Source organism: Pagrus pagrus (genome assembly GCF_965226575.1).
Source record: "Pagrus pagrus genome assembly, chromosome: 14".
Lineage (NCBI taxonomy): Eukaryota > Metazoa > Chordata > Actinopteri > Spariformes > Sparidae > Pagrus > Pagrus pagrus.
Genome location: NC_140198.1, coordinates 12,953,775 through 12,979,125, shown reverse-complemented (window position 1 = coordinate 12,979,125; position 25,351 = coordinate 12,953,775). Strand labels below are relative to the sequence as shown.

The 25,351-nt window shown below is 41.9% G+C and overlaps 2 protein-coding genes across 6 annotated transcripts; one reads left to right on the top strand and one right to left on the bottom strand.

Moving 5' to 3' along the window:
• The first annotated feature begins 41 nt into the window (after positions 1-41).
• rab34b (RAB34, member RAS oncogene family b) lies at positions 42-8,646 on the top strand. Of its 2 annotated transcripts, none has more exons than XM_084372824.1 (12): positions 42-59; positions 347-505; positions 783-994; positions 1,891-1,982; positions 2,688-2,753; positions 3,042-3,143; positions 4,244-4,308; positions 4,397-4,448; positions 4,581-4,662; positions 5,850-5,940; positions 6,044-6,151; positions 7,082-8,646. In XM_084372824.1, the coding sequence occupies exons 3-12, from the start codon at positions 947-949 to the stop codon at positions 7,141-7,143; spliced, it is 768 nt and encodes a 255-aa protein (XP_084228950.1). In that variant the 5' UTR covers positions 42-59; positions 347-505; positions 783-946; the 3' UTR covers positions 7,144-8,646. The 2 variants fall into 2 exon arrangements, with proteins under 2 accessions (XP_084228950.1, XP_084228951.1); XM_084372825.1 differs by having other exon boundaries at positions 42-505; positions 783-840; positions 943-994.
• On the bottom strand, positions 8,013-25,351 carry supt6h (SPT6 homolog, histone chaperone and transcription elongation factor). 4 transcript variants are annotated; one of them, XM_084372819.1, is made up of 37 exons: positions 25,334-25,351; positions 23,775-23,885; positions 23,513-23,683; positions 21,705-21,778; positions 21,385-21,565; positions 21,176-21,257; positions 20,700-20,955; positions 20,458-20,559; positions 20,205-20,318; positions 19,993-20,082; positions 19,734-19,876; positions 19,427-19,572; positions 19,211-19,318; positions 18,806-19,086; positions 18,558-18,712; positions 17,216-17,411; positions 16,867-17,006; positions 16,615-16,732; positions 16,445-16,521; positions 16,217-16,352; positions 15,933-16,070; positions 15,440-15,607; positions 15,226-15,353; positions 14,894-15,101; positions 14,518-14,665; positions 14,180-14,322; positions 13,667-13,807; positions 13,317-13,512; positions 13,001-13,146; positions 12,793-12,885; positions 12,553-12,666; positions 12,327-12,451; positions 11,969-12,081; positions 11,803-11,880; positions 11,527-11,705; positions 10,233-10,531; positions 8,013-9,942 (listed from the first exon to the last, which is right to left on the bottom strand). In XM_084372819.1, the coding sequence occupies exons 2-37, from the start codon at positions 23,872-23,874 to the stop codon at positions 9,750-9,752; spliced, it is 5,280 nt and encodes a 1,759-aa protein (XP_084228945.1). In that variant the 5' UTR covers positions 23,875-23,885; positions 25,334-25,351; the 3' UTR covers positions 8,013-9,749. The 4 variants fall into 4 exon arrangements, with proteins under 4 accessions (XP_084228945.1, XP_084228944.1, XP_084228943.1 ...); XM_084372818.1 differs by lacking the exon at positions 25,334-25,351 and adding an exon at positions 25,262-25,328; XM_084372817.1 differs by lacking the exon at positions 25,334-25,351 and adding an exon at positions 25,179-25,315.

The following is a 25,351-nucleotide window of genomic DNA, read 5'->3' as shown; positions in this document are numbered from 1 at the left end:
CAGTAAAAATGGACGTCAAAGGCGATTTGTCGCCACCTGCTGTACCGGAGTGTAAACTGGTAAGAAGGCCTGTTGTTCAGACCGCTGGTGGACAGTATCTGTAACAGTATATTTACTGTATATTTATGTACTCTGCTTCACCACAGGATTAAAAAAAACATTTAAAAAAACATTAAGACATTCCTTCAAAAAGTAAATGTAGCTACATGTTATATTGGGTTACATACAGTTTGAAGATATTAAGCATCAGGAAGTGAAGTAAGATCACACTCTGGCCGCAGGGTGGCGCTGTGTGACAGGTTACTCACTGTGTGTTTTCCCCCCTCTTGTCACTAATGACTTGGAGAGTCTCTTTAATTGAGTGTTTGTCTGTCTGGAGACTCAGCTCGTTGCTCTGAGCGTCATTTTGTTCTGGATTAGTTTCCTCGACACACTTTGGATTTCACATCACATCTCCACAGCCAGGACACTTATCCTTCAACAATTTATCTCCCAGCAGTTTCAGGTGAAGTTGTTCAACTTACTTAAATCTGTATTTAAACTGTTTTTGTTATCACAGAGTTTCTTTTTTTCAGAAGTCTCTGTTTCTACCACACCTTCCTCCAATCTGCAGAAGAGAAATGTCACTTTAGAGAGACTAAATGCTGTTTGGGTTGCCACAGGACAACACCTGTATTAGATGTAGTAAGAATAAACTGTATTAATGTTTATTAGAGGATGATTATGTGGAGGATCACTTCAAACTGTCTCATTTTAACTTTTTGTTATCTGCTCTGTTTCAGGAAAACTTGGAAGACATTGTGTCTTTCTCCGTCTGTGTGGGAAGAAAAAGAAATTCAAGTGTGTGTTTGTGTGTTTGTGTCTTCATAAAGTGAATGAAAAGTGTGTGTGCTGTCAGTGAGAGTGGCAGCTTGTAGATGTGTGTGTGTCTATCCACTGCAGCAGCATGTTGCCCCCTGTGAAGAAGGACCGGGTCATTACTCATCTCCCAAGGGTTAGTAACAGACACACACACACACACACACACACATGCTCTGTAATTCAATTACAGCTAACAGTGTTACCATGATGGTCGCACTATTAGGAGTCTCATTGTTGCCTCTCTACAAATTGGCAAGATGTTGTTGTCCCCAGAAAACCTTGTAGCTACCGTCATGGTGATTTTTGTTGTGACTCGATTTTAAGGTTGTTGACGCACCGTGTTTCTCCACCTTGAAGGCTGTTTAATAGGTGTAATAAATCTGAGGAAGACACAGATGGTTTTAATCTGAGACACTGCTGCTTCTCTTTTTTGTGGATTGTTTTATTTGCCAGGGGAAAAAAACCCTCTGTGTACCAACTCGGTGTGATCATTATTCTTCTTTTTTCAACACATCGATTTTTGACTTTTCTTTTCTTTTCTTTGTTACACTGCCAGGCATCGACATCGACAACACCCAGACGACAGATTTGATAAATGATTGGTTGAGCATAGAGCAGAAGGAACATCACTGACTAGTGTTGTAAAAAAGTCACACTTGAGTGAAAATAAAATAATAAATATTAAAATATTGCATTTACATTTACATTTATGTAACTGCAAATGTAATACATTTACTGTATCGGCCTGTGATTACCTGCTTATAGTAATCAGTGTTTTTAATTTTAAAAATTATTTTAATTTATTTTAATTTTAAAAATATGCTACTCTGGAATATAGAGCTATTAACACTTATCTTAATAAAACAAGCAAAAAAACCCCAAAACAATAACACTTACAGCTGCTTTAATAAATGACAATCATCTTTCAGTCTCAGCAGGAAAGTCAGTCATTAATCTCATCGATCTATTGACCAGTGTGCTTTTTCTCCATTAGTGCCTGACTGTTTCCTCCTCCCACTTTCCTCACAGTGTTTCAGTCCATATGCAGCGCTGCACACCAAAGATGGCTTCCACCCACAGGTGAAGGCTGTGTGCCAGGTACAGAAGACAGGCGCAGTGAAGTAAGATCACAGAAGGGTTACACACACTCTGATATGTGTTTCAATCGAATGAAAGTCATGCTCTTTAAGTCGTGCTATGTCTGCTATGTTGACCGCACCCATCACATCTGACTGGTGGATTATTAAACGGATGAGGCTGGTGATGCCCCATATTTTTATTGTTTTTAACAAATCAACCTCGTGCCTTCCTTACCCGACAATGCGACTTAGCGACCTTAGTAACCCTTTGAGATATTGTCTCCTGTAATCAGATTTATGCGAAGGATCTTGTGTTATACGCAGAAAGAAAATTGTTTTCATGACTTTGTATGAAATTAATTTTTCTGGGCAAGAGAGACTTCACAGAAAGCGAACTCTCAGCACGTCATGAGTTAAAACGATTAAGCAAGCCTGTGCCGTGCTTTTTTAGATTGTAAATGAATGTTGAAGGATTAGCAGCTCATCATCCCTTTTGAAAAGCTTAAGAGCTCTTCAATCATACCAAGTTTCCATTAATTTGTGGAATTTGTTCAAATAAGAGCAGAAAGAGCCCTGTTAAGTGCTTCATGTCTGGTTTGTTAAGAATCACAAGTTATTTGAGAATATAACATTAGCAGGGGCTCATGCTGAATATTTTAAAGGGTTTAAAAAGTGTCATCTCAGCATGTTGTTGCATGTTAACGCTGCTGTGTGTTTCATACTTCCACATTGGCTTTCTGTTGGCAGCTTCAACATCGCCAAGGTCATTGTAGTAGGAGATGTGGCGGTTGGGAAAACGTGTCTGATCAGCAGGTAAGAGGCATCACAAATAAGTAGCTCAAGTAGAGGATTGTGCGCCTGTTTTTAGATGTTTTACTCAATTCTGAACTTGTAAACGTGGTCCAAATTATCATGATAGGTTTAACTGAGTTACATCCAGTTTGATGGGGAAAAGAGGACATGTGGAACGGGGCTAGCTGCTTAGCATGCTAACTTCAATATTTGGGCAACACAATAGCATACATATACATCATAACAGCAAAACTGTCATTTCCTCACATGCTGTTGATAATTGTAGTTCTCTTATCTTGTTCCTGTGAGGTTTCGTAAGGGCGTGTTTGATAAGAACTACAAAGCGACCATTGGGGTGGATTTCGAGATGGAGCGTTTCGAGGTGCTCGGCGTTCCCTTCAGTCTACAGCTGTAAGTATGGCGCTATAGCACAGAGACACACTCAGTTCATAGACTGAGTCCTAAACTAATGAAGCCACTTACTGTGCTGATTGATCATCAGGGTCAAAACAAGATCAAGTCAACAAGGTCTGTTTAATGCTGCCCCACCTTCATTTGATCACATACAACGTCTGGTCTAAATTTAAACCAAATCACATGATTATATACCTACTTTTGAGGTTATACAACATCCTCTAGATTTCATTAGCTTGTGCCTTAAACTCTTAAGTGCCTTAAACGGCATGTTTTTCCTGTTGGCTTTGGTCATGCATGTAAGTGCACATGTGTCGAGTTAATGTGATTTAAGGGGTCATTACCCAGAAAGACAGACTGCACAGGACATTGAATGAACTCAACAAAGAATGCTCACATCTGTTACATGATCGGACTCTTTCATTGGCCAGTAATGCTTTCTTAAACCCCGTAGCTCTCTCTTCTTTTTTGTGTTAAGCTATTTAGTCATGCGTGTCTTGGAATTTTTTGTCCAAAATTATATATCACCATATTGTCCTGCCCTAAAACCGCGATAGACAATATTATCGATGCTCGCTGATACTTGACTAGTCCAGCGGAGCAAACAGCGCTGGGTGGTGGACTTTAACAAGACTTAGCAACTGCTCACAGCAAAGATGCTCTTAAAAACCTCAAAAATTGCCAAATTTGAGAGCTGATAATCTTTTCCATGTCTGTATGTCACATGGTTGCATGCATGCCGCCACATCACGCCAGTGAACCTGAAGTAGCTTCCCAAGTCTCGATGCACCTTGCCCCTGTTGCGTTGACAGCTCTGCATGCTTTTTCTTTTTAAAATAAAAGCCTGAAGATGCCATAACAGCTGTTTGACATTCGATATTGTGAAAAATATCAGACATGACGGCCCAAGCTTTGTAGAAACAGCCTCAGAGTCGTTGGCATAGCTGTAAACTCTTCAGTTTTAAACAATGCATACTACTTTAAACAACCATCATACTGTATCTGCCGGAGAAGACCCACATCCAACAGCTCCTCTCTCTGCTCTTCTTTTGATTTCCACCAACAAGAACAATAAAGCTGCGTCTGCTCTGTTTCAGGTGGGACACGGCAGGTCAGGAGCGCTTCAAATGCATCGCTTCAACATATTACAGAGGAGCGCAAGGTGACTGTCGTTCAGTCTCCGTCCTTGTCATCATGCTCTGTTTGTGTTTGTTGTTGTGTTCACACTGTGTGTGTTTCCATTCCTCCAGCCATCATAGTGGTATTTGACTTAAGCAGTGTGAGCTCTTTAGCACATGCCAGGTAAGGAACACATCATTACAATATTGTTATTATACCATTTAAATGACATTTGAAGATTGATTGTGTGTGTGTGTGTGTGTGTGTGTGTGTGTGTGTGTGTGTGTGTGTGTGTGTGTGTGTGTGTGTGTGCAGGCAGTGGCTGGAGGACGCCATGAAGGAAAATGACCCATCCAGTGTTTTACTGTTCCTTGTCGGTACCAAGAAGGACCTCAGTGTGGGTGAATTTGATTTTAACAAATGACTAAAATGGAGATTGAGCTAAAACAGAAAATTAACCAGCTACAATTTCGATATTTAATTAAAATTAGATGATTTGCTGCTTGTGTCTGAATTCGGTCATTGATGTGAACTGAATTTTTAAATAATAAAAATAACCATTAGTTGTAACACTAAAAAATAAGTGACAGTCATGAATCTACATTAAAATTGTGTTGAATGTTTGTTGAACATTCCTATAGAAGCCAAGTATTCACGTTAAAGGAGACCTTTTATGTTTTTTTTTCCACAAAAGTTCAGAGTATGCATCAACAGAAGCTCCTCTCTCCCACAGTAAACACTGCTCCTGAAATGCCTCGTCAGTAGTCTCACCTTCGATTCCGTGACTTTGTGACATCACATGTCGCCATGCGGCTAGTTTAGCATGTAAGAATTGATTTAGCTCAGCTGCTCTGTTGTTGTTAGTGGTGCTGGGTCAGGCCTGTGTGAGCTGACCAATCAGAGCAGACTGGGTATTCAGGAGGGGAACCTTAAAGAGACGGGAGCTATAGAGGGGGGATACAGTGCTGTAGCACTGGACAGTATGAGATAACTGATGTGTTTTTTGAGCATTAAAGCATGAAAACCTGTTCTAGTAGTAATCCAAAATAAACCCATGTACCTGAAAATGAGCATTATATGTCTCCTATATATAATATTACGTTTTTCATAGTTTTTCCTTGACTGTTTTTGTGGATTGAGTGGTTTTAACAGTAAGAAAACAGAATGATCTTTTTAAATAAAGCTTTTAGTTTAAATGTTTCTGCTTATATCTTCAGCTGCAACTAACATTTGTTTTCAATCACTTTTTATTCATCAGTTGCTCTATAAAACTTAAAAGAAAAAAAGAAAAGAAAAAAATTGCAAAAATGTGTTTATTTCTATAAAAGTTTCTAGTGCCCAAAGTGGCACTATCAAATGTCTTGTTTTGTTCCAAAGAAAATCCAAAAATGTTCAATTAACAATCAAACAAACGAAAAGAAGTACATTTTAAAATTTGACTATGTGGAACCATCGAAAGTGTAATAGTTGCTGAATCATTTTTTGCCAATCCTCTACTCGGTTGATTGACTTTGACTGCATGGCCCGAACATCTGACCGGTGGCCCGAAGCTTCACTCACTTCTCTGTGTATTTCACTCCTCAGTCTCCTGATCAGCTGTCTCAGGTCGAGGAGGAGGCCATCAGACTGTCAGAGGAAATCAAAGCGGAGTACTGGGCTGTGTCAGCGAAGTCAGGTGGGAGTCACACACACATTAACATGAACAAATCTTTATGCCCACCACCCGACCGGCTTTTCATTCTCTGTTTAATCTTCTCTTTTTCTCTGTATTGTTCCAGGAGATGGTGTCCGGGATTTCTTCTTCCGCGTGGCCTCTCTGACTTTCGAGGCCAACGTTTTGTCCGAGCTGGAGAAGAGTGGCTCGAGGCACGTGGGTGACATCATCAGTGAGTCAGCCTCAATATTCAACTGTGTTTTTGATTCATTTATCAACTCACAAGTCCCCCAATTTCTACTCCTGTATCATCAAATGTCACTTTCTCAGATATGATGACAGTGGTGGTTTATTTTTGAATCTATCCAGTTCGGTTTGTAAGAGTTTCTGAAGCTCCAGAGAAAGGTTTAATCTCCCAGTTGCAGTTGAAGCATGGAAATCAGTTTTCTCATGACAGCTATGAACCCAAGCAAACCCACTCAGTGTCCTGTGGCTCTTACTCCTCTACAGTTGAGATCAAAACATTTAGAACACAAATTTGTGTTATTTTGACAACATTTTTCTTATCGTCAAAAAACGTAATAATAAAAAATCAATGTGTGAGGTGTCCGGTGGTGCTCCCAAGTCCATTTAAGTCTTTTAAAACGGGTCTCAAATATATGATGGTTAAATTAAAAAATAATGGTAAACATTTTGCATTAATTTAAACAGTAGTCATTACACCTGTTTGAGTAACGTTTACTGATTCTGTTTCTTCTCCCCTGCCTTTGCTGTTATTATTTTTCGTTGCATGTTTATGGTTTTCATGTCACTGTTCATGGTGCATTCAAGTGCACTTTGTAAACTCTGAAATCTCGATCCCAACAGCCACAAATGTTTAAAACTGAAATATGAAAGACGATGCTAAAATCAGAATATATCCTATTCATTTCTACATAGGATAATGTTTTTACTGCAGAATTTTTGTAATACATTTGTGTTTTTAAACAATTTGAAACTTTTAGACGATGTCATTTATAGGATTACTTTATTGTTGCTTTTGATTTTTTCATGGGATTTGTTGATAGTCACAATACATAGCTTTCGCCCATTTTTATCATGTTAATAATTTTTTTTTTATCAAATGTAAAAGCCTTTTATTCTTCTTCCGTGTTCAACACAGGGCTCACAGACAGCACAGAGGCCAATCACACACCCAGCAAGAGGAAGTCCAACTGTTGCTGATGCACCGACTGAAGCACACTGAAGGATGAGACTGACACTGAAACATGGACTCAGCTTGCTCACTGTGGATATCATGACTAGACCCTGTAAAAAGCGATGTCATATCAACCAAATGATCTTGTATTTGTGGTGATCTGCAAATAGCCTGAGAGGAAGTTGTTTGACATAATTAAGTCTTAAGTTGAAACTGTGAACAAGATTGCCAGCTCAGCTTTGTGAACATTTATCAAAAGATAATTCTCCTCTTGATCATTTATTAAACCGCACTTTGACGCTTTCATAAACACGTCTCCGTCTTTCTGTTCGTCTGAAGCAACATTTTTCTCTGGTTGTTGGTCAGAATGTCAGCACCGGACCTAATGCATTTTTGTTTGGTTTCCTCACTGTCATGTGTCTGTGCTGCTAATGTGATGCGTACGCTGGCTCCCATGACTGCGCTCATACCCACAATGCATCTCTCTCCACTGACATAAGGGTTCTCATGATCTTAAAAAAGGAGGGATTGTTTGCAGGGACAGAAAGGAGCAGCACGTTACACCCGAGGCTAATTGGTTTTCCCACTCAAGTCAAGTCAGACAGGAAGAAGCAATGTGTGTTTTCACGAGCCTGCTTATGCTTTTAAACAGAAATATACTCAAAGCTTATACATTATGAATTGTAAATAAACTGGTTTTGATCACCGTGTTGCCCTTCTGTTGAAATAAAATAGTGTAAATGGCACAAAAGTTGGTGAATTCTTCACATTCTTTCTCCCAGTTAATCATATTTATACCGTGAAGAAACACACGCACACAATCAGATGTACATCACGTGTTCAGAGTGCCGGCTTGTTTCCCAAATTAGTATGAACAAGACTCTGAACAAGAGTGTATAATATGAACACTTTTATTAAAGGGATCACAGGTAGAAAAGGTCATCAGCAGTGCCAGAGACATCATTTTCTCCTCTATCTGCCGAGAACCAATCACAGCCTCGCCGAGGAAGATGCAGTATCTTAATCTGGCAGGAGACGTAAAACCGAGTACTCAAAAACCATACTTGATTAAAACAATATACGTATTATGGGACCATGATACTTTTGCACACTGCAGAATGAAGCACACCATTGAATACCAGCTCTGCTTGTTTGTACTAATGCAAAAAATAAACTGAATGCATGAGTTGAGGGATGCAGAGTGGCCGAAAAACTGCTGCACGACGATCACAGAAGAGATTCAATGTGTTTTTAACGACGATATATTCATTTTACTGAAAGACCTGCGTGCAGTTGGGAGTATTATACAGAGTTAGGAGTATAAACACAGCGGGAAGTCAGTTTAATAGTATCTTCTGCTGATAGTGTTAAGAGAGATCTGAAACGCTGAAACGTCTTCGTTTAGCTGTTCATACTGTCTGGGACTCAACTGCAGCGGCTGTGTCTGAAGAGATCAGATCCTACAAGGAGGCAAACATCATAACCAGACGCCAAATAAAGTGAAATACTCACTGAACTGCAGACATTAAGGATACAAGATTCAAATTTAAGATAACTTTTAAAAATGACCCTCTGACGCTGCCATGCGCGCTTGCCCAACATGGCGAGATGCTTCCACTTTGCTTGTTTAGGTTTTGTCACTAAAATCAATTGCTTTAAAACATGAACTGACTTCACAGAAATGCAGATGAAGCCATCAAAAAAAACAAACACGTTACCTTGAATGTGGCACGTTGCTCTCGGATAGTCGACAATACATTAGAGGCTATCTACAGGAGTCAAAACAGTCAGCTGATCATAATACAGCGTGCGGTGGAGACAGACGACTAGCAGAAATCCATGTTCAAGAGAAAGGATTCTCGTTGAAATCATTTTACTTTTTTGTTTTTTTAAATCAGCCTCATCACTCACACGCGCCGTGTTTGTGCATCTGTACAGTCACAGATGTGTTTGCTTTCGACAGATGTGAAGAGTGGAGGCTTTATGTTCAAACAGAAAAAGAAAAAAACAGGTTTTATTCATTCTGACGCATTCCATACAAAAATTAAATTTCCTGATTGGCTTGGCAAAGCGCTCTTTTGGCAACTGCTTGCAAACAATCCACCAACCGTAAAAGGAGGAAAAGTGGGTTGTGGCAGCTTAACTGTGGCCCTCGGTCAAAACCATTCATGGATCAAACTCAAAACCAAGCGCAAAATAATAAAGATAGGACAGCTTGTCTGTGTAGGTCCATGTCCTAAATGTAACTGCTGTCGGACAGTTCAAGTTTTTTTTTTTCTGTCATTGTTCTGTGTTTCTGCATGACATATACAGTGTTATTCTGACTATACAAAATACTATGCAGCCAGAGGAGTTGGCTGCAGGTGAGGAAGTGAAACATTTGGGACGAGATGGGGAGACGGGAGGACAACAGGAAGGGATGGAGTGGAGATGAACTGTGATACCAGACTGATAAACTGCAGCTACAATATCAGGAGGTGAAGAAGATGGAGAGGGCTCCGACTATTGCTCAACTGCATGAAAGGGCTGATGGGTGGGGGGAGAGACAGAAGGTGGAGGGTTATCCAGGTGGAGAAGCAGTACAGAGGATGGAGTTGGGTAGGGGGGGTGTGGCGACGCCCCCCTGCGTGTCCTATCGGTCCATTTCGTCCAGCAAGGGCGTGGCGTCTCCGGCGATCGACATGGGGGTGCTCTCGATCATGGGGCTGGGAGACGGTCGCGGCGTCATCCTCTGTGCTTTCTTCCGCCCCTCCGCCTCTTTCTCTTTCAGCCACTGCTCCGCCATCTTGCCCCAGTCCACTGCGGAGGCGTTGCTGCCGCTGGGCCTGTGGAGAGGGAGGAGAAAGGGGGAGGTGGTTTAGTCAAAGATAGTGTAGGAAGGACAAATGGTCTAAGTGGTGGGACTGCTGCTTGGACTGAAGATGATGGTGATTTTGTGTTTAGCTCCATCTACTGGCAGAAAGAGTTTCAAACGGACATCGAACGTCCTGACTTTGAGGTGAAAAGACAATCTGACAGTTGGGACTTTAGAGGGGTCTAACTTTAAAAGACAAAGGTAGAGGGAATGTAACAGGAAGCATGTTTTGAGTACATCAACACTTCCTCCTGTACTTACTTCGGCTGCGGCGGCTGCTGCGGCTGCTGTGGCTGCTGCTGTGGCGTCCGTCCTCTCGATGAGGTGGAGGATGACGGTGTGCCCGATGAGTGGCCGTGGTGGCTGCTGTGATGGCCGCTGTGATGGGCGTGGTGTGACACGTGGCCTCCGTGTGGGTGAGCGTGTGCGTGAGAGTGCGAGGACTGCGGGGTGGAACCGGGGTACTGCGGCGTGCCCAGGGTCTGCTGGCTAGGTGTGGTGTAGGAGTAGCTGGGCGTCATCATGGGTGTCGCCATGGGCTGCTGCGGTGTGGCAAATACCTGCAGAGGAGGAAGTAAAGTTTTTTGAGTAAAGTGAATATATTTTCTACAAGAAAGTGTCGGGTGTCATGGGTCAAACTGAAATTACATTTAGTCATCCCAGAGTTTTTTGTCTTTTGAGGTTTTGTCGATATCTTATTAATTAGAAAAAGGAAGAAAATGTATTCAAAGACATGAGAGACCGTCATGATACAGAATAATATTAAAGAAAAACTGTTTGTGTATGTTTCTTCAATTTCAAAATTCAAGTTCAACTTCAGTTATACTTAAAAGGTGCTACATGTAAGAACTGGCCACCTGTCAAATTCATACTCCAAACATAGCCGCTAACTGCTGCTAATGGTAGCTCCGGTTAGCTTAGTTAACCGTGCAGTTAGCGAGCGATCCTAATAGCTGACTTTGCCCAGACTGGGAGCTTCGAGCACCATGGTAGCGTTGCTGTTGTTTACTATCGGACTACTTGAGGTACAAAGCAGCTAGGGGCTAGCTGGTTAGCATGCTAACTTCAATGGATATCCCTGCAGCGCAATACATAGACATCTTTGACATAACATCAAAACTGTTATTTCTTGACATCGTGTTGATAATTTTAGTTAATTTATGAATGTTCTGAATGCCAATTCTGAATACACCTTCAATATTCTCTCAAATTAGTTTTTTTCTATTTCTTTTCAATTTGACATTATTTCATTGAATTGCATGAGGTTATTAAGAGTAATAGTAATACATATCTGACATTCTGGCTAAAACCGAGTCTAAATATGAGGAAACTAAATTCTTCAAGTAATAATTGCACTTTTCCTGACTGTGTATGAGCTTGTTAGATTGAACACGTTTCTCAGAAAGGAAAAATGTAGGTAGCTTTGCCATAACGAACACCGATCGAGCACAATTATAACATCTTGTCGCTTGCTCTAAGCTCCATGTTTACCATTATCAATAAGAACAATCTCATTCCTTCCACTGTGGTTGTCGACATTAAAAGCTGCACTCACATGATAAGCAGAAGAGCTCCCTCCTCCTCCTCCTGTGCTGCCACCGTAGCCGTACTGGCTGGAGCCCCACTGTGCGGGGGTGGTGTTTGGGTTCTGGCCCTGGCCTGTGACTGCTGCGATGGCACTGAACATCTGAGAGGTCATGTTGCGTGGGAGCGCGTTGACAGCCCGTGTCAAGTCTAGAGAAGAAGGAATACATTAGGAGAGAGCAAAATATGATACAACTCCTCTTATTCTGAAAATGTAGATTTGTGTGCGGAGGAGAGAAAGACTCACCTGCAATGTTGATATTGGCCGGGGTGGCGTTCAGGGATGCAGGTGTTCTTGTTCGGCTACTGTTGCTGGGAGTGATGCCTTTGACAAGGGAGACAATGTTAGATAATAACTCACAATATAAAAGGCATAATAAGGACAATAAACAACAGGTATGGTGTGTCCATACCTGGCACAGGCTCTTGGTAATGGTCCTTAAACCAACGGAAAAGTCCATTCACTGTGGGAAATATCTGTGAACGGTAGCGGAAGCCATCGGGGGTGATGGTCACAAACTCAACCCTAAAAGAGAAAAAAGACAGCGTGTTGAATTTCTACAGCTTTGGGCATTTGCATGTCACCATATGTCACTGTGAGAGTATTCACAGCATTGAATTACATCGTCTGCGGTTTCTGTGGTTTTTATAAAAGCAGGAACAGCTTTGAGGAAAAGCAACATTTACATTTTAAAGTCAGCCCAACTTGTTTATTTAATATTTTCTACTCATGGTTTCATTACAGCGAGTGATCAAAAACCTTCTGCTCACCGTGGTTTTCCGCGAGGCTGGTAGCCCAGTATGAATTTTCCTGGCAGATCTTTACAAGCTGAAATAAAATACGGAATAAAAGTGGGCTTCTCCCTCTTTGTCCTCACCAGTAACTCCTCCATTTTCTGTCAGAGAGAAAACAAGACAACGGGAGATGTGAGAGGTGCAACAAATAGATAACATTAAAAAGATAACAAAATAGACTGGAGAGTGAATCAATGTGTACCTCTTTGTTTCCCCCATGGCACTCCTGAAAGTACTTGTGCCCCAGGAGATCGCGGGCAAATGAAGCCATTGGCTGAATGTACCGAGCAGTGATTTCATCCAGATCTTCAAACTCCTGCAGAGAATGCAAAGACTTCTTTAGGAACGCTTTCACAACACTCATGTTTCAGTCCATTTTCTGTAGGTTTGATCATGAAGCACAAGATCATGCAAAACAAAAGAGGAGAAAAGATTTGCTTACTTCATTATTGATCCAGAGAGTGTGCCCTAAGCTGAAGGCGTTCTCTTTGCCTTCTTCTCTCACGTCCACATGCTGGTAGATACCATCAGCCACCTGCGAAACATCGCACAGTCAGACTTGAACATGAAACTCTTGACATTAAAGTTTAATGGCTGCATTATCTACATGCAAATGTACACCCTGCTGTATGCCTCTATCCATTTCTTACCTTCCAGGTGACGGTGAGGTGGTTCTCTCCCTTGCTGCTGGGTCTGATGATCAAGTCACCCTGGTCCAGGGTCTCCATCATCTTCTCTGCCTGGTTGAAACTGATATTGTGGAAGTTGGGGTGGGCAATCACACGCTTTATATATGCTGGAGAGAAAAGGGGAACGCAAAGAACAGGCAAATATTATAAGGACAGTGATGTGGAAGTAAATCATGGGTTAAAAAGTGTATTATAAGTAAAGATTTCCCATAAGTATAGCAGTGTACCGTTTAATTCACTATTCTGATTATTTCAGTAATCCTGTCGTTACACTCACGTGTTCGCTGTTGTTTCTTCTTGAGCTCCTCCTCCTGTTTTTGGTCTTCGGACTCTGTGTCAAAGTCATAGTAGCTGTCCTTGGGGAGCTTCCACTCATTGGCCTTGTCCATCAAATCTGATGTGCGGCATGTGAGGTCAACGCTGAATTTCTCAATGTCGATTTTCATGATGCGGCAGTGAACCGTCATGCCCACCTGAAGGAAGAGTGGGAAGAGGAACAATCAAGGATCACGCAGGAGCCACAAGAGAAGGAAATAAGACAACAAGGACAGAAATGGGCAACAATGACTCATCAGATCTATCAGAAAAATGAGGTTAACACAAGAAAAACAACAAACAACACCTCACCTTGACCCTCTCTTCAGGGTGTTTGACTACTTTGTCACTGAGGAACTTGGTGGGAATGAATCCCTGGACACCATTATCTAATCTGGACCGCACCCCAATGGCCTGTCCTGGACAGGAACCGCTGTCAAAGTGATTCCATACCTAAAGCAGGAACACAAAACATAAAAGATTATGTTTAATGTTAGAAAACAGCGGACAGTCTGACATCTAAAGCTCCCATGAAAACCGATAATGTTTTTATCACATATGTCTTGCTCTACATTTCACCTGTACCTCGGTATCAGGCCCAAAATGGCAAATAGAAAACAATAAGAAATGCTGATGAGACATTCTGTGCTGGCATATGTTTATTTTGCATCCAATAAGTATTTTTATGATGCTGCCATGGCTATAAAAGGGAGGGCGCTGGCAAGACCACACCATTTAAGAACTTTATTCACAGATCTAGCACTCCACTAGCTGTTTCATGAGAACATCAAGTTGTCAAAAGAAGGAAACTCAGGTGTGTGGTACCTCGCTGAGTTCAGGGAAGTTGTCCTGCTGACAGAAGGGACACTGCCATAGCCCCGTAGAATCGTTGCGGATGGCCTGGTCGTAGCTCTCTCCCTGAGGCCGCCGGTGAGCGATACCAGTTACTATACTGGTGATCAGCTTACCTGGAAGAAAAGGAGGCAAAGACATTAACCACACCAGCCTGTGGTCTTTGAAGCTGCATTTCTACTGTCACTACGACTACTGCACCCACGTCTCACGCTCAGGGCTGATGGTTAGGAGTAAAGTATATATTATTGAGCTTTGGTGAAGTTTAATTAGATAGATAAATGTGTGTACTTTGGTGTAGTGTGTATTACCGATATAAAAGGTCTCTGGAGTCTCCTTGGTGAGCAGGTTGAAGACCTCCTCTGTGTTGGGCACTCTGTAGGCAACTCTCAGGTCTTTGTACCTGCAGCTCAGCTCTGCACGGATATCATACAGAGTAATTCCCTTGTTGCCGTAACCCTACAGGGACAACCAAAGACAAAAACAATGATTGTTAGGGATGTGAAACGAGGCCAACGTTTCTTTGGCTTTACAGGCTCCTGAAATACACAGTGGTGTCTGGTATGTCTGAGTCTAGACTAAATATCATTAGTATTCTGCACTGTAAGATATTTTTTTAGCTGTTACTTTGGCAGCAGAATGTGTGAGACATCACTGCAGTCAAATCCTCAACACACACACACTGACCTGTCTCTCCAGCTCTTCAGCAAAGGCATCCAGGTCCAGATCTTTGAGACGTTCGGGATTTTCCAAGATCTCCTCCAGAGCTCCGGCTGGGTTGGCATCCTCTGCCGACTCGTCATACTCCAGGGCATCTACAGCCATCTTGCGAGCCCACTCATACGTCTCAGGGTGGACACGAGATCCGTCCAGAACCTCGATGTAGGAGTCCGTACTGTGTAGAAAATTTCAGAGAGTAAACTAATGATTTAAAATAACCTCACAACAGGCTAAATAATTGCACTATGGGAAACATCTGAATGGTCTGAGTGTGTAAAAGAACCCCAAGAGGTACCAACCTGTCCCCAAGAGATGCTGTGTCGATCTTGATGAAACCAGCACAGTTGATAAAAACTTTAGGTCCCATGTGACACATTGTGACCAGCTGGGTTCTGTTTTCTAGACGAGTGTTGTTCTGCTTCAGAATCTGCACAAATATAAGGACCATGACAGTTAACAGATCAGCAGATAAGGCGCTACACTTTCAGATATGACAGCAGCATTAACACAAACCTTCAGCAGGTGGGAGCCCTTCCTTGGTCCCAGACCACAGACATACTGGACCAGGCTCTGAGTGTGAGGATGGGCGATGGCCTTGTTCACGTCCACTCCAACCTCATTGACACGGTTGATAAATTCACAGTAAAGAGCACAGAGCAGATCTTCCTTCACCACATGTTCCTGAGAACGAAAGTGAGGAACATACATAAGCCGCAGAGTCAAGTTTTAATAATCGTTGCTGATGTTCAGGCTGAATACAACCGGCTTTTCTTTCGATCAACTGATTGATTAATCAACTAATCTCTGCAGATCTATTAAGATATATTCACAAAGCAACAAACAACCCTGACTATTCAATACGCCAAAAATTTAAAACCGTATCACTCAAGTAATTAATTTAGTCTTTAAGTGATGTACTTGTTCAAAGCAATCGTGCTTCAACAATGTAAACCAACAAATATATAGATGAAGATAAAATCACATCACCATTTCTTCAATCTCTCACCTGTAGCGGGTGTAGTTTGAGGCAGAGAATATCATCATCGCTGCTGCAAACCTGAGCATACTCCATCAGAGGATCTTGGATCTTCCTGGCTATCGACACAGCCTGTCGCAGCAAGGGAGGATAATCCCTATAATCAACCTGCATGGAGAGACAGCAGAGGGTCAGAGGTTAAATAAGCAGCTAAGGAAACACTGGGTCACATCCCAGTTAGTGAACTTCCTGTTGTTATGGTTGAACAGTGAAACCACTGATGTGCGCATGTGTACGGTGTGGATGTTGTTTACCTCAGACTTCTTGCTGTTCATGTACAGCGTGGCCAGTTCATTGTCAACAAGTTCCACTCCCACGGCAGGCAAAGAGGACTCTTGCTCAAGCTCGCTGATAGTCCTCTTGATGTCTTCCATGATCATTTGGGCATCTCTGCACACACAGCATGTTTTTATTATAACTTGTGAATACTGTTCAAAATGCTTCCATGTAGCTTTCCATCACACAAGAAATCAGCTATTTACCTGTTCTCCCCAGCAACCGCTACCACATGAGGTTTCTTGCCAGTCAGAAACCTCTTGAGATTTTCAATGTCATGGGCCTGAAGATGACACACACGAATGTCTTAAAGATGCATCCAGTAACATGTTTTTCTATAACAGAAAATAATCTGTCGGATGCACTCTGCTTGTACCTTCTTCTCTCTCTCATCCTCCCTAAAAGCATTCCTCCTCTTCATGAAGTAGGGAAGACGCAAGAAGTCAACCACTTCTCCTTCCCCGTTGATCAGAGCACAGAAGACTGGTGTGTCTCTGTGAGAACAAAGTTTGGAAGTAAGAAACTTCATTAATACATAAACATGTAATTTATGCAGCAAACATTGTCTGGTCTTACATGGTTGGCTACAGATATATCAGAGGGAAAAAAAATACTGTGGGGCACATACCTGCTGGGTGCATAGGCTACGCCCAGCACCCGGATGCCTTTGCCTTGACTCTCATCCATCAGATCATCATCTTCCTCAACCTGCTGATCTGGCCTGTAAGGAGCCACTTTAAGCCAGTTATACAACCGACGACAGCAGGACTACGAGAAGAAATAGAGAACACAGAGTTTATAATTAGATCCGAGGTTAAAACACTAATCAGACACGTTGTTTAAGGATTGTTTGAAATATTTTGCTCTACAACTTTACAAACATGAGGCATGTGCTAGCAGTTTGTTGACTTCCTGTGCGGATCGCTGATACAATAATGTAAGATTACAATAAACGGAGACACATCATGATACATTACCCTGACAATGCTCTCTTTGGACTCTGCAAGCAGCTTGCTCTTGAGCTCCTTTGCCATCTGAGGGTAGAGGAACTGGGTGAGAGATCTCTCTATGGCTAAAGTTCGTTGCCTGTTCCACTCCTGCACCTGGTGACTGAACTCGTCCCTGTAATAGAACTGTTTGATCTCATCAAAGTACGTCTGGTCTCCAGCATATCTGAGGAGAAGCAGAGGGAAGACACAAAGGAGAGCCTTAGTATCACCGGAGTCATAATTCAAAAGCCCCATGTTTTTTTGACAAGGACGTGGATAAAAACATAAGCTGCAGCTCAGAATTTCAAGACACAATACTCAGGGGACCTATCCTACTTATCAACCCCTCTTATACCCCAACATCCAAGCTGGGTGTCTATGCAGACGCTGAAAATAGGTCAACAGTAAGTCACATCACATCTATGGTTCTATCGCCAAGGAATGTGCATGAGCAAAACTGACAGGAATAATAAGACCGTAATGTGTTTGTATATTTATGATTGCCCCATCTGTGTGAGTAAAACTAACTTGATGTGAGTAGCGAGCTTCCTTAATTCTTGTTTTGCCTATAATCATGAAATCACATCTTACAATCCTATCCGATTCTTGGGTGCCTGATTCAAGAGCAATTCTCGAGTGAATCTTACAGTCATGCCTGTGCATGAAAAACAAAACGAGGGGTAGTGCTCTGCAGTGGAGCGCAGCAGTGGAGACCGGCCTCTTTGCTGCACCTTTAGCTCCAGGGAAAGCAATCACTGTTCAAGACGCTGTGCATGTGCAGAGTTTGCGAGGTGAAGCCCATTGAGCACCGAGCTATTTTCTTCACTTCAGACTTGATTTGACTTATTGTGTGTTGGTCAGCCGGTCTCGTTTTTCACTGCTGATCGCTGCTATGCTACATTACCATTAGTCTCTGGGTGACGATGTGAAAAATATCTGCAATATAGATATACTTTACGTTGTCTCGCAAAGGTAATTATTTAGTCATTTAATAAAGAAATACTTGCAAACACTGCCATTTTGAGGATGAATTACATGAATTACAAGATAACTTAAACATTGTAGATTGTCTGGATGCTGCACTTCCCATGCAATTGAGTTCCATCTTTTTCCTTCCGTCAACATCCCGTTATTAATTTACATTCACTAAAAACAATTTTTGGTATTAGACTGATTCTGAATTGTAGGAGATGAGAATCGAGATTCTTATGTGAAGCATTTTTCCACCCATCCCCTTTGTCTGGATTGAGGCAATTCATCCTATGCAGACCCTGTTCTGACTTCACTGACAGATATTTCTTCAGGTTGTCAGTATTGTCACTGTACTTACCCTTTCACCCCTATAAGGTCGATACAGATTTCAATGGTAAGCAGCCCCTCGTCCTCTGCCAAGCACATCTTCAAGAACTGATCCCCATTCAGCTCTTTCACAGGCTTGTTCTTAAGATACTTGAAGGAGTAGGCAAAATGAGCCTCGTCTACCTCCTACAGGAAGGAAGCAAACGGCAATGCAGGTTAGGAATGGGACTCAAGAGTACACTCTGCAAGTTTAGAAAACATTCTGCTGTGTGTCCATACCTTCTTGCCCTTCTTCGTGGGCTTGATATTGATCTTTGCCCTCTCCTGAAAGGTCTGTCGGAGAACATGTCTAACCAGAGGTTCACGAGCAATCTGCATGGCCACCATGTACCTGGTTCCTTCCAGCACCGCCTCGGGAGTGGAGAACTGACTGCAAACATAATCTTTGGCCAGCTCCACAGGCTCAGCTGGGAACTGCTCCGTTTCGTGACGCTGGTAACTGTCTCTCAGATTCTCTCCGAACTGCTCTGGAGTTAACCCAAACTTTTTAGCCAAGCCATCTGTAGTAAGAAAGGAACAGGAAAAGAAGATGAAGTACTACCAAGTTGCGAATAAAAAAAAAAGAGAATGAGGGTACTTGCACACACTGAGAATGATGTGTGTGTGGTACAAAAGGAGACTAACCGAGTCCTACGCTCTGACAGATGCTGTACATATCTCTACGAGACGCCAGCTTGAGATCAGGTCCTTTTGGTTCTTCTTCTTGTTCTACCTCCAATTCCTCTTCTTCACCTAAAGAGGCAGACGATCAGTCATGTAGCAAATTGTTGAAATAACTGTTTCAATTCAATGATCCATCACCATTTAATGAAATGAACAAATCAGACACATGCATCTTACCATCCTCTGACACTTCTTTAATCTTCTTGAGTCTCTTTTTGTTTGCTTTGGCAGCATTCTGCATCTTGGGGATGTCTCGGCCATAGTAGAGCAGAAAGTGGTTGTACACATCACCCAGCTCTTCAAGAGTCTGCACATCCTTCAGCCTATAAATATGATAAAATAGGTTTGAATGGGACAGAAGAAGAGCTGTAAGGATAGGTGAATAGCAGATATATGATAAATTCAGGACATTCCTGCAATTCTTCTGTGTTCAGTGCAGTCATAACATTTTCCGCCTCAGTCCTTCAGTATTATTGAGACATACCTCTCCATGTCAGCGGTGTCCAGAGGACGGATGCCATCAGCCAAAGGTTTGTCAGGGTCAGCCGAGATCTGCTCAAACTGGTAGGACTGCATTTTCTGAAACAGACGGGTCAGGTTCTGCTTCCGGGTCTTCAGTTGAGTCCACTGGTGGGTAGAAAATGTAAATTCATAAGTCAAGAAACAAGAAGTGGCATATGTATGCAAAGATGATTACATTTTAAATAATATTCCTTCTGGAAATAGAGCAATACTGACTATACCTTTTCATCCCACTGCCAGACCTTCCACAAGTCATTTATGTTGAGTTCTGGCTCCACATACTCTTTCCTGTAGAAAGCTATGAATGGAACCTGGAAAACAAAAAAAAGGTTCTTCTTAAAACCATAATGTTGATGAATTTTAGAGAGATTAACCTCAGTCAAAGGACACAGACTAAGTGAATTCATGATATGGTTTAGTGAGCTTTCTGTACCTCGAACTGTTGATTCCTCATGAAGTTGAGGGCCTCTTTAATCTTTGCAATTGTGCTGGGGCCTTTCCTGCTGAAGTTTGTGGTTGTCCCCCTGTCGAGATAATCTGTGCTCTCCTGTTTAGGGCACAAAAAAAAACAGACTTTTTTTTCAGATCTAGGAAATGATACATCCCACAACATGGGAATCTAAGGTAACATTTTTGGCAATTCTGTGTGGGTTTTTCCTGAGTATATGCTATGTCAAAGGTCGTACCTGCATGGAGATAGTAAGAGTGGAGAAGCCATGTCTGAAGATCCACTCTGCTTCTTCTTCCAGCTCATCATCCTCAGCAGGTTTCACAGGGATGGATCGTAACTATAAGACAGAGAACAAAATCAGGACGACTGATACTCAGAGAAACACCGTCAGGTAAACAGAGTCAACAGAATAGAAGTTAAGAATTTAACAACCGCTTATCAACATCACTGGCATCAAAAACACTGACAAACACACACCTGGAATCTCTCAGGCATGTCCGTAGTACGGATCTCATTGTCTTGGTCGGTCATGTGACTACTTTCCAACTCGCTGGGCTCGTAGATCTCAAAGATGCTCTTCCTGCCTTGCCTCCTCTTAGTCTGCTTCTTGGGACGGTCCCATCCCTCTTCATCTTGGTCCTCTTCCTCCTCCTCGCCCTGGTCGTAGGCATCTGCATCAAAGTCTGCAAAGTCAAAGTCCCCACCAAAGATTTCTTGGGCCTCTTGGAGGGCTCTGTGGGAGGAGCAACAGTGAAGATGAGAAGCAGCAGTGATAATGTGATTCCCTTACCACATGTCTTAAGGCAGCTCGCCATTTTGTTTTTATTGTCTGACTGTTTATGAATGAGAGTGATATTTGTAATGGAGGCAAAAACAATCTTCTTGCCCTACAAATGCTACATCTTTCAGGGGACAGACATCTCAAGATTTGCTGTAGAAACTACGACACTCACGCATCCGTATATCCTGAGAACTTCTTGCCCCTCTTTTTGGTGATGGGTTGGCCATCATCATCCACAATAAAATCATCTATATCTGTTGGAAAAAAGCACAAGTTTAAAAACTGATGAATTATATACCACATCATTTAGAAAGTTTACATTCCTCGATTACATCTCTGCTATATTCCAAGACAGATAAAAGTCCCTTAACCCAGGCCTACCTGACTCTTCGTCCTCTAAGTCGTCTTCCTCATCTCCATGATGCACAGGCTCATCGACAGCCTCGCCGTCCTCCAGATCGCCATCTCCATCCGCATGAAAGATCTCATCTGCGATCAAGTCCTTCTCGTCATCATCTTCTTCATCATCGTCAAGAGTTTTTACACGGTCGTATTTCTTCTTCTGTGACACAAGACGGGTAAAGCATCAGCAGAGCTATCTTAAACTTTTTTACATTTTAGAGTGTGCACAGATGACATGAACATGCTGGATGTCAGGCAAACTATCAGAGGCTGAAAAGAAAGAATAGAGTGATTCTTACCCTCCTTTTCACTTTAACACCCAAGTTTTCCTCAATGAGGTCAAGATCATCATCATCCAGGTAGTCATCATAATCTGCAGAGAGAAAAACTCTTCGTCAGGGAAGACAACTTCAAGACATGTTGCATTTCTACCAATGTAAAAACAGTGCCTCTGTTTTGTTTAATGTGATTATCAGAACGCAGCAAATGCGGCTGAAACAACAAAGTCACTTCCTTTGATAAGAAAGAAAAAACATGAAGGGAGATTATACACCACGCCAGCACAGAACTAACATCAAGCAGCACCTGTCCAGGTTAATCAACCACATATTGGCTACATCTGGCTGCACAACATATGGAGCTGAAAGCAGAGGAAGTAAAAGGGAGGCAACCTGTTGCTTTACCTCCGCAACAGATGCCAGAAATATGTTCAATGTCTGTTCTGATTATTCATAAATGTATATCATCTCACTCTAACATCTACTATCCAGCACAGAAGGAACTCATTAAAAACTGTAATATGTAATTGCAATATTACAGATTGGCAGTACATCTTGAAATGTCACCAGGACCTGATCCAAAGTCAGTTTCGAGTTACCTTATTTATGTTTAATCCTACAATATTATGAGACAAAAGTAAAGGGGAATCTCATGCAGTGCAGTGAAAATATTACAACGAATACTAAATATACCCTGATATATAAGATTTTTGCGGCACACAGATATAAGTATTTGTGAAGAGGCAACAGTTTTTATCCGTTATTTATCAGCCGATATGTACATACATACCCATATACAGTATCTGTAATAAACTAATTTATGACCTGGCAGATTTATTAGTCTTGCTCCAATATGAATGTTATGGCACCACACATGCTGTGACAGTCAGCCAGCAGTCAACATGAAAAGCTGTTGTGCAACTGCCTGAGAGACTGAGAACAGACTGAGAATGAATCAGACAAGTGTCTAAATTTCTAAGGGGCCAAGTTACATTAATATGGAAACAGACAACTTTCTTCCCCTTATCGTTTCTAAGTAGTATTACTGTTGGTGCTGCTGATGCAAACTGAAGTGTTTCAGTTTTCCTCAAAATCACAACTACCATCAACGCAGGATCAACTGTGAGCTTATTCATTGATTTCGTCTATAATAGAGACATTAAAACAGAAATGGTGCCAGTCAGCCTTAATTTTCCCGGGAACATCATTAGTTAAAGCAAAAAACTTGTCTGTTGGCAGTTTACATAACAAACTTCACAGACAAGTACACGCTTACTCTGATCAATGATTGTAAATTCTGATGCCTCGTACTTTTATAAGTTTTCCTCTTTCTTTCACAGTTGTCCACAATCATAGTTTGTTTCGGCTTCCTTTGCCATTCAGTGTTGAGAAAAATGTGACATTGCTGCTGCCCCTTTGCCCATTGGCAAACCAGGTAACATAAACAAGTCAGGTCTGACGCATCGAACCCAGACAACAGTCTTCAATAGCAGAATATGAAACTTCAAAATCAGTAAATGGGAATTTTCTGGCTTCACCACCACCTCCCAATTGTAAATACAACTAAGAGGCCAGGCCATTTTACATAGACCACTCATTAGAGAGAATGAGTCACAAGTGCATGCGATTTTTTGGGGGGATTTTTCTTTGGATTTAGCGCCATGTAGAGGTTGATGGGAATGAGAAGCATGTGCATGGAAACAGGCTTAAACACATACTGTAGAGTTCCAGTACAGCCTCTCCATTTGAGACTTCTTTAAACTAACAACAACCTGCAACAATACATGGTATAAAGGCTGCACCCCTTTAAAAACACCTGATGATCTTACTGCGCTTTTTTCGTCGATGCCTCACTTCCTCTTCTGAGTCACTCGCCCCTCCACTCCCACTCTTTCGAGCTTCTTCTTCGTCCTCCGGTTCCTCCTCGTCTCCATCATCAATGAGTCCGCGTAAATTTCCCCGCTCGTCCTGGTCCTCTGTGTTCTCTTCCTCCTCTTCATCTGGAGGAGACATGACAGATGAGTGCTCAACACATCACACAACCCCCCCTCTGAAACATGATACTCTGAGCTAAAGTTATTCAAATCTCACCATCTTCTTCCATAAACCTCTGGGTCTTTTTAGGCTTTAGGTCTTTCTCATCAAACTCTTCTTCCGACTCCTCAGCCTCGCTCTCAATGAAGTCTGACATGACTGCTGTTCCTGAGAAGAAGAGCAAGATGCTGTTAGTGAATTTGAACAGCATCAGCAAAGCTTTACTCTGTTCTCCAAGGGCTAATTACAAATATAAAAGCCAGACACATACAGTCTCACACACATTCTCCTGTAATTCCCATTTTAACTAACATCCTGCTAACTCACGGTCATTTCCACTTTAACTAGCTCTAAGGTTGGATAAATCATCATCTTTCACACTGTCTGCCAGTTTTTCATGTATATTCTTCCACGTGTTACAGCTCATCATTAACATTACACGATCACATGGGATATCATATTATAATCCACTATTATAACCAACATAACCTGTCCAAAACCAAGCCTAAAGAATTTGGTACATTTTTTAAATTTGGGATCTTCTATAAAGTTCTGCAAGTTTGCACAATGTTTGGCAATAAAACACGAGTTTCTCCTCCACATATCAATACAAGTACTCAGTGTTATCCTGTCAAAGACATGTAGCATGTGGTTCATTTATAAACTGTTTGATAATGACAGTCGAGAAAAACATGAAAATACCCGGGGTAACACATGCTGGCAAATCTTTTAGAAATATTCACAAAATTGTTGATGTACATTACCCAATCGACGTTAAACTACTTAAAAATAATGAGAAATATTGTATGTTCACATCTGTGTGTAATCTGGTGATGGTATTAGCATTTTACCAGTGATATAACATCAGCCACTGAGCTCAATAAAGAAGCCTACACCTAACCTCAACGTTGTCGCAATGCGCACACACACAACATGGACAGACACGACAACCACACCGCTTGCTTCCAATCTAGTTAATTGTCGCCAACGTTATCAAGATGATATATTTAAGTTTGCACATGAGCGGCCCTTAAGCAAAAGTCAACATTATATTGTGATTTACAGTCAATACCGTCAGCTAACATTACCATCCAGGTGAGCTAGCAACCATTAACCTGGCTAACACAAGCCAGCGATGCTAGTTAGCTAACGAGCAGTATTTTGCGTGAAAGCTGGACTTTAATTTTCACATTTCGAGTATTAACTTTGTTGTACACACGAAACATTTATCGACAATAAAAGAAAAGCCGAACCAAACCCACTGCTGTAGAAATAAACCAAGGCCTCGGAGCCAACTTCGCAGTCTAACGGTAGTTAATGCTTTAGCATGTCACTACTTTAGCCTAGCATTAGCTGCAACAAACAACAACATCCAACTGCATTAGCATTCGCTAGTTTACGGTTGGGAGCTAAGCAGCACAATCTCTAGATCGCAAATGACCGCGGTGGAGTTGGACTTACACGTCTGACTGCGGTGGTATATCCCGAGAATGATTACAATAATGACGGATTGTGTTGTGTTTTGTGTTTCGGGGAGCTTGTACTTGTAAAAATGGCCGAGGACAAGTGGCGTGAACACAATTCCGGGATGCAGTGAGGGAACTTCCCATCCTCACCAGTATCAAGGTGTCGCC

Bases quoted from the DNA above. Each gene is read 5' to 3' on its own strand.
- rab34b (XM_084372824.1), top strand. From the start codon at position 947: ATGTTGCCCCCTGTGAAGAAGGACCGGGTCATTACTCATCTCCCAAGG. The intron at 995-1,890 runs GTTAGTAACAGA...CTTTCCTCACAG, and splicing joins TCATTACTCATCTCCCAAGG to TGTTTCAGTCCATATGCAGC. The intron at 4,663-5,849 runs GTGGGTGAATTT...TTCACTCCTCAG, and splicing joins GTACCAAGAAGGACCTCAGT to TCTCCTGATCAGCTGTCTCA.
- supt6h (XM_084372819.1), bottom strand. From the start codon at position 23,874: ATGTCAGACTTCATTGAGAGCGAGGCTGAGGAGTCGGAAGAAGAGTTT. The intron at 23,684-23,774 runs GTGAGATTTGAA...TGTCTCCTCCAG, and splicing joins GAGGTTTATGGAAGAAGATG to ATGAAGAGGAGGAAGAGAAC. The intron at 11,881-11,968 runs GTATGGACACAC...CCCTTGTCAAAG, and splicing joins TTACCAAGAGCCTGTGCCAG to GCATCACTCCCAGCAACAGT.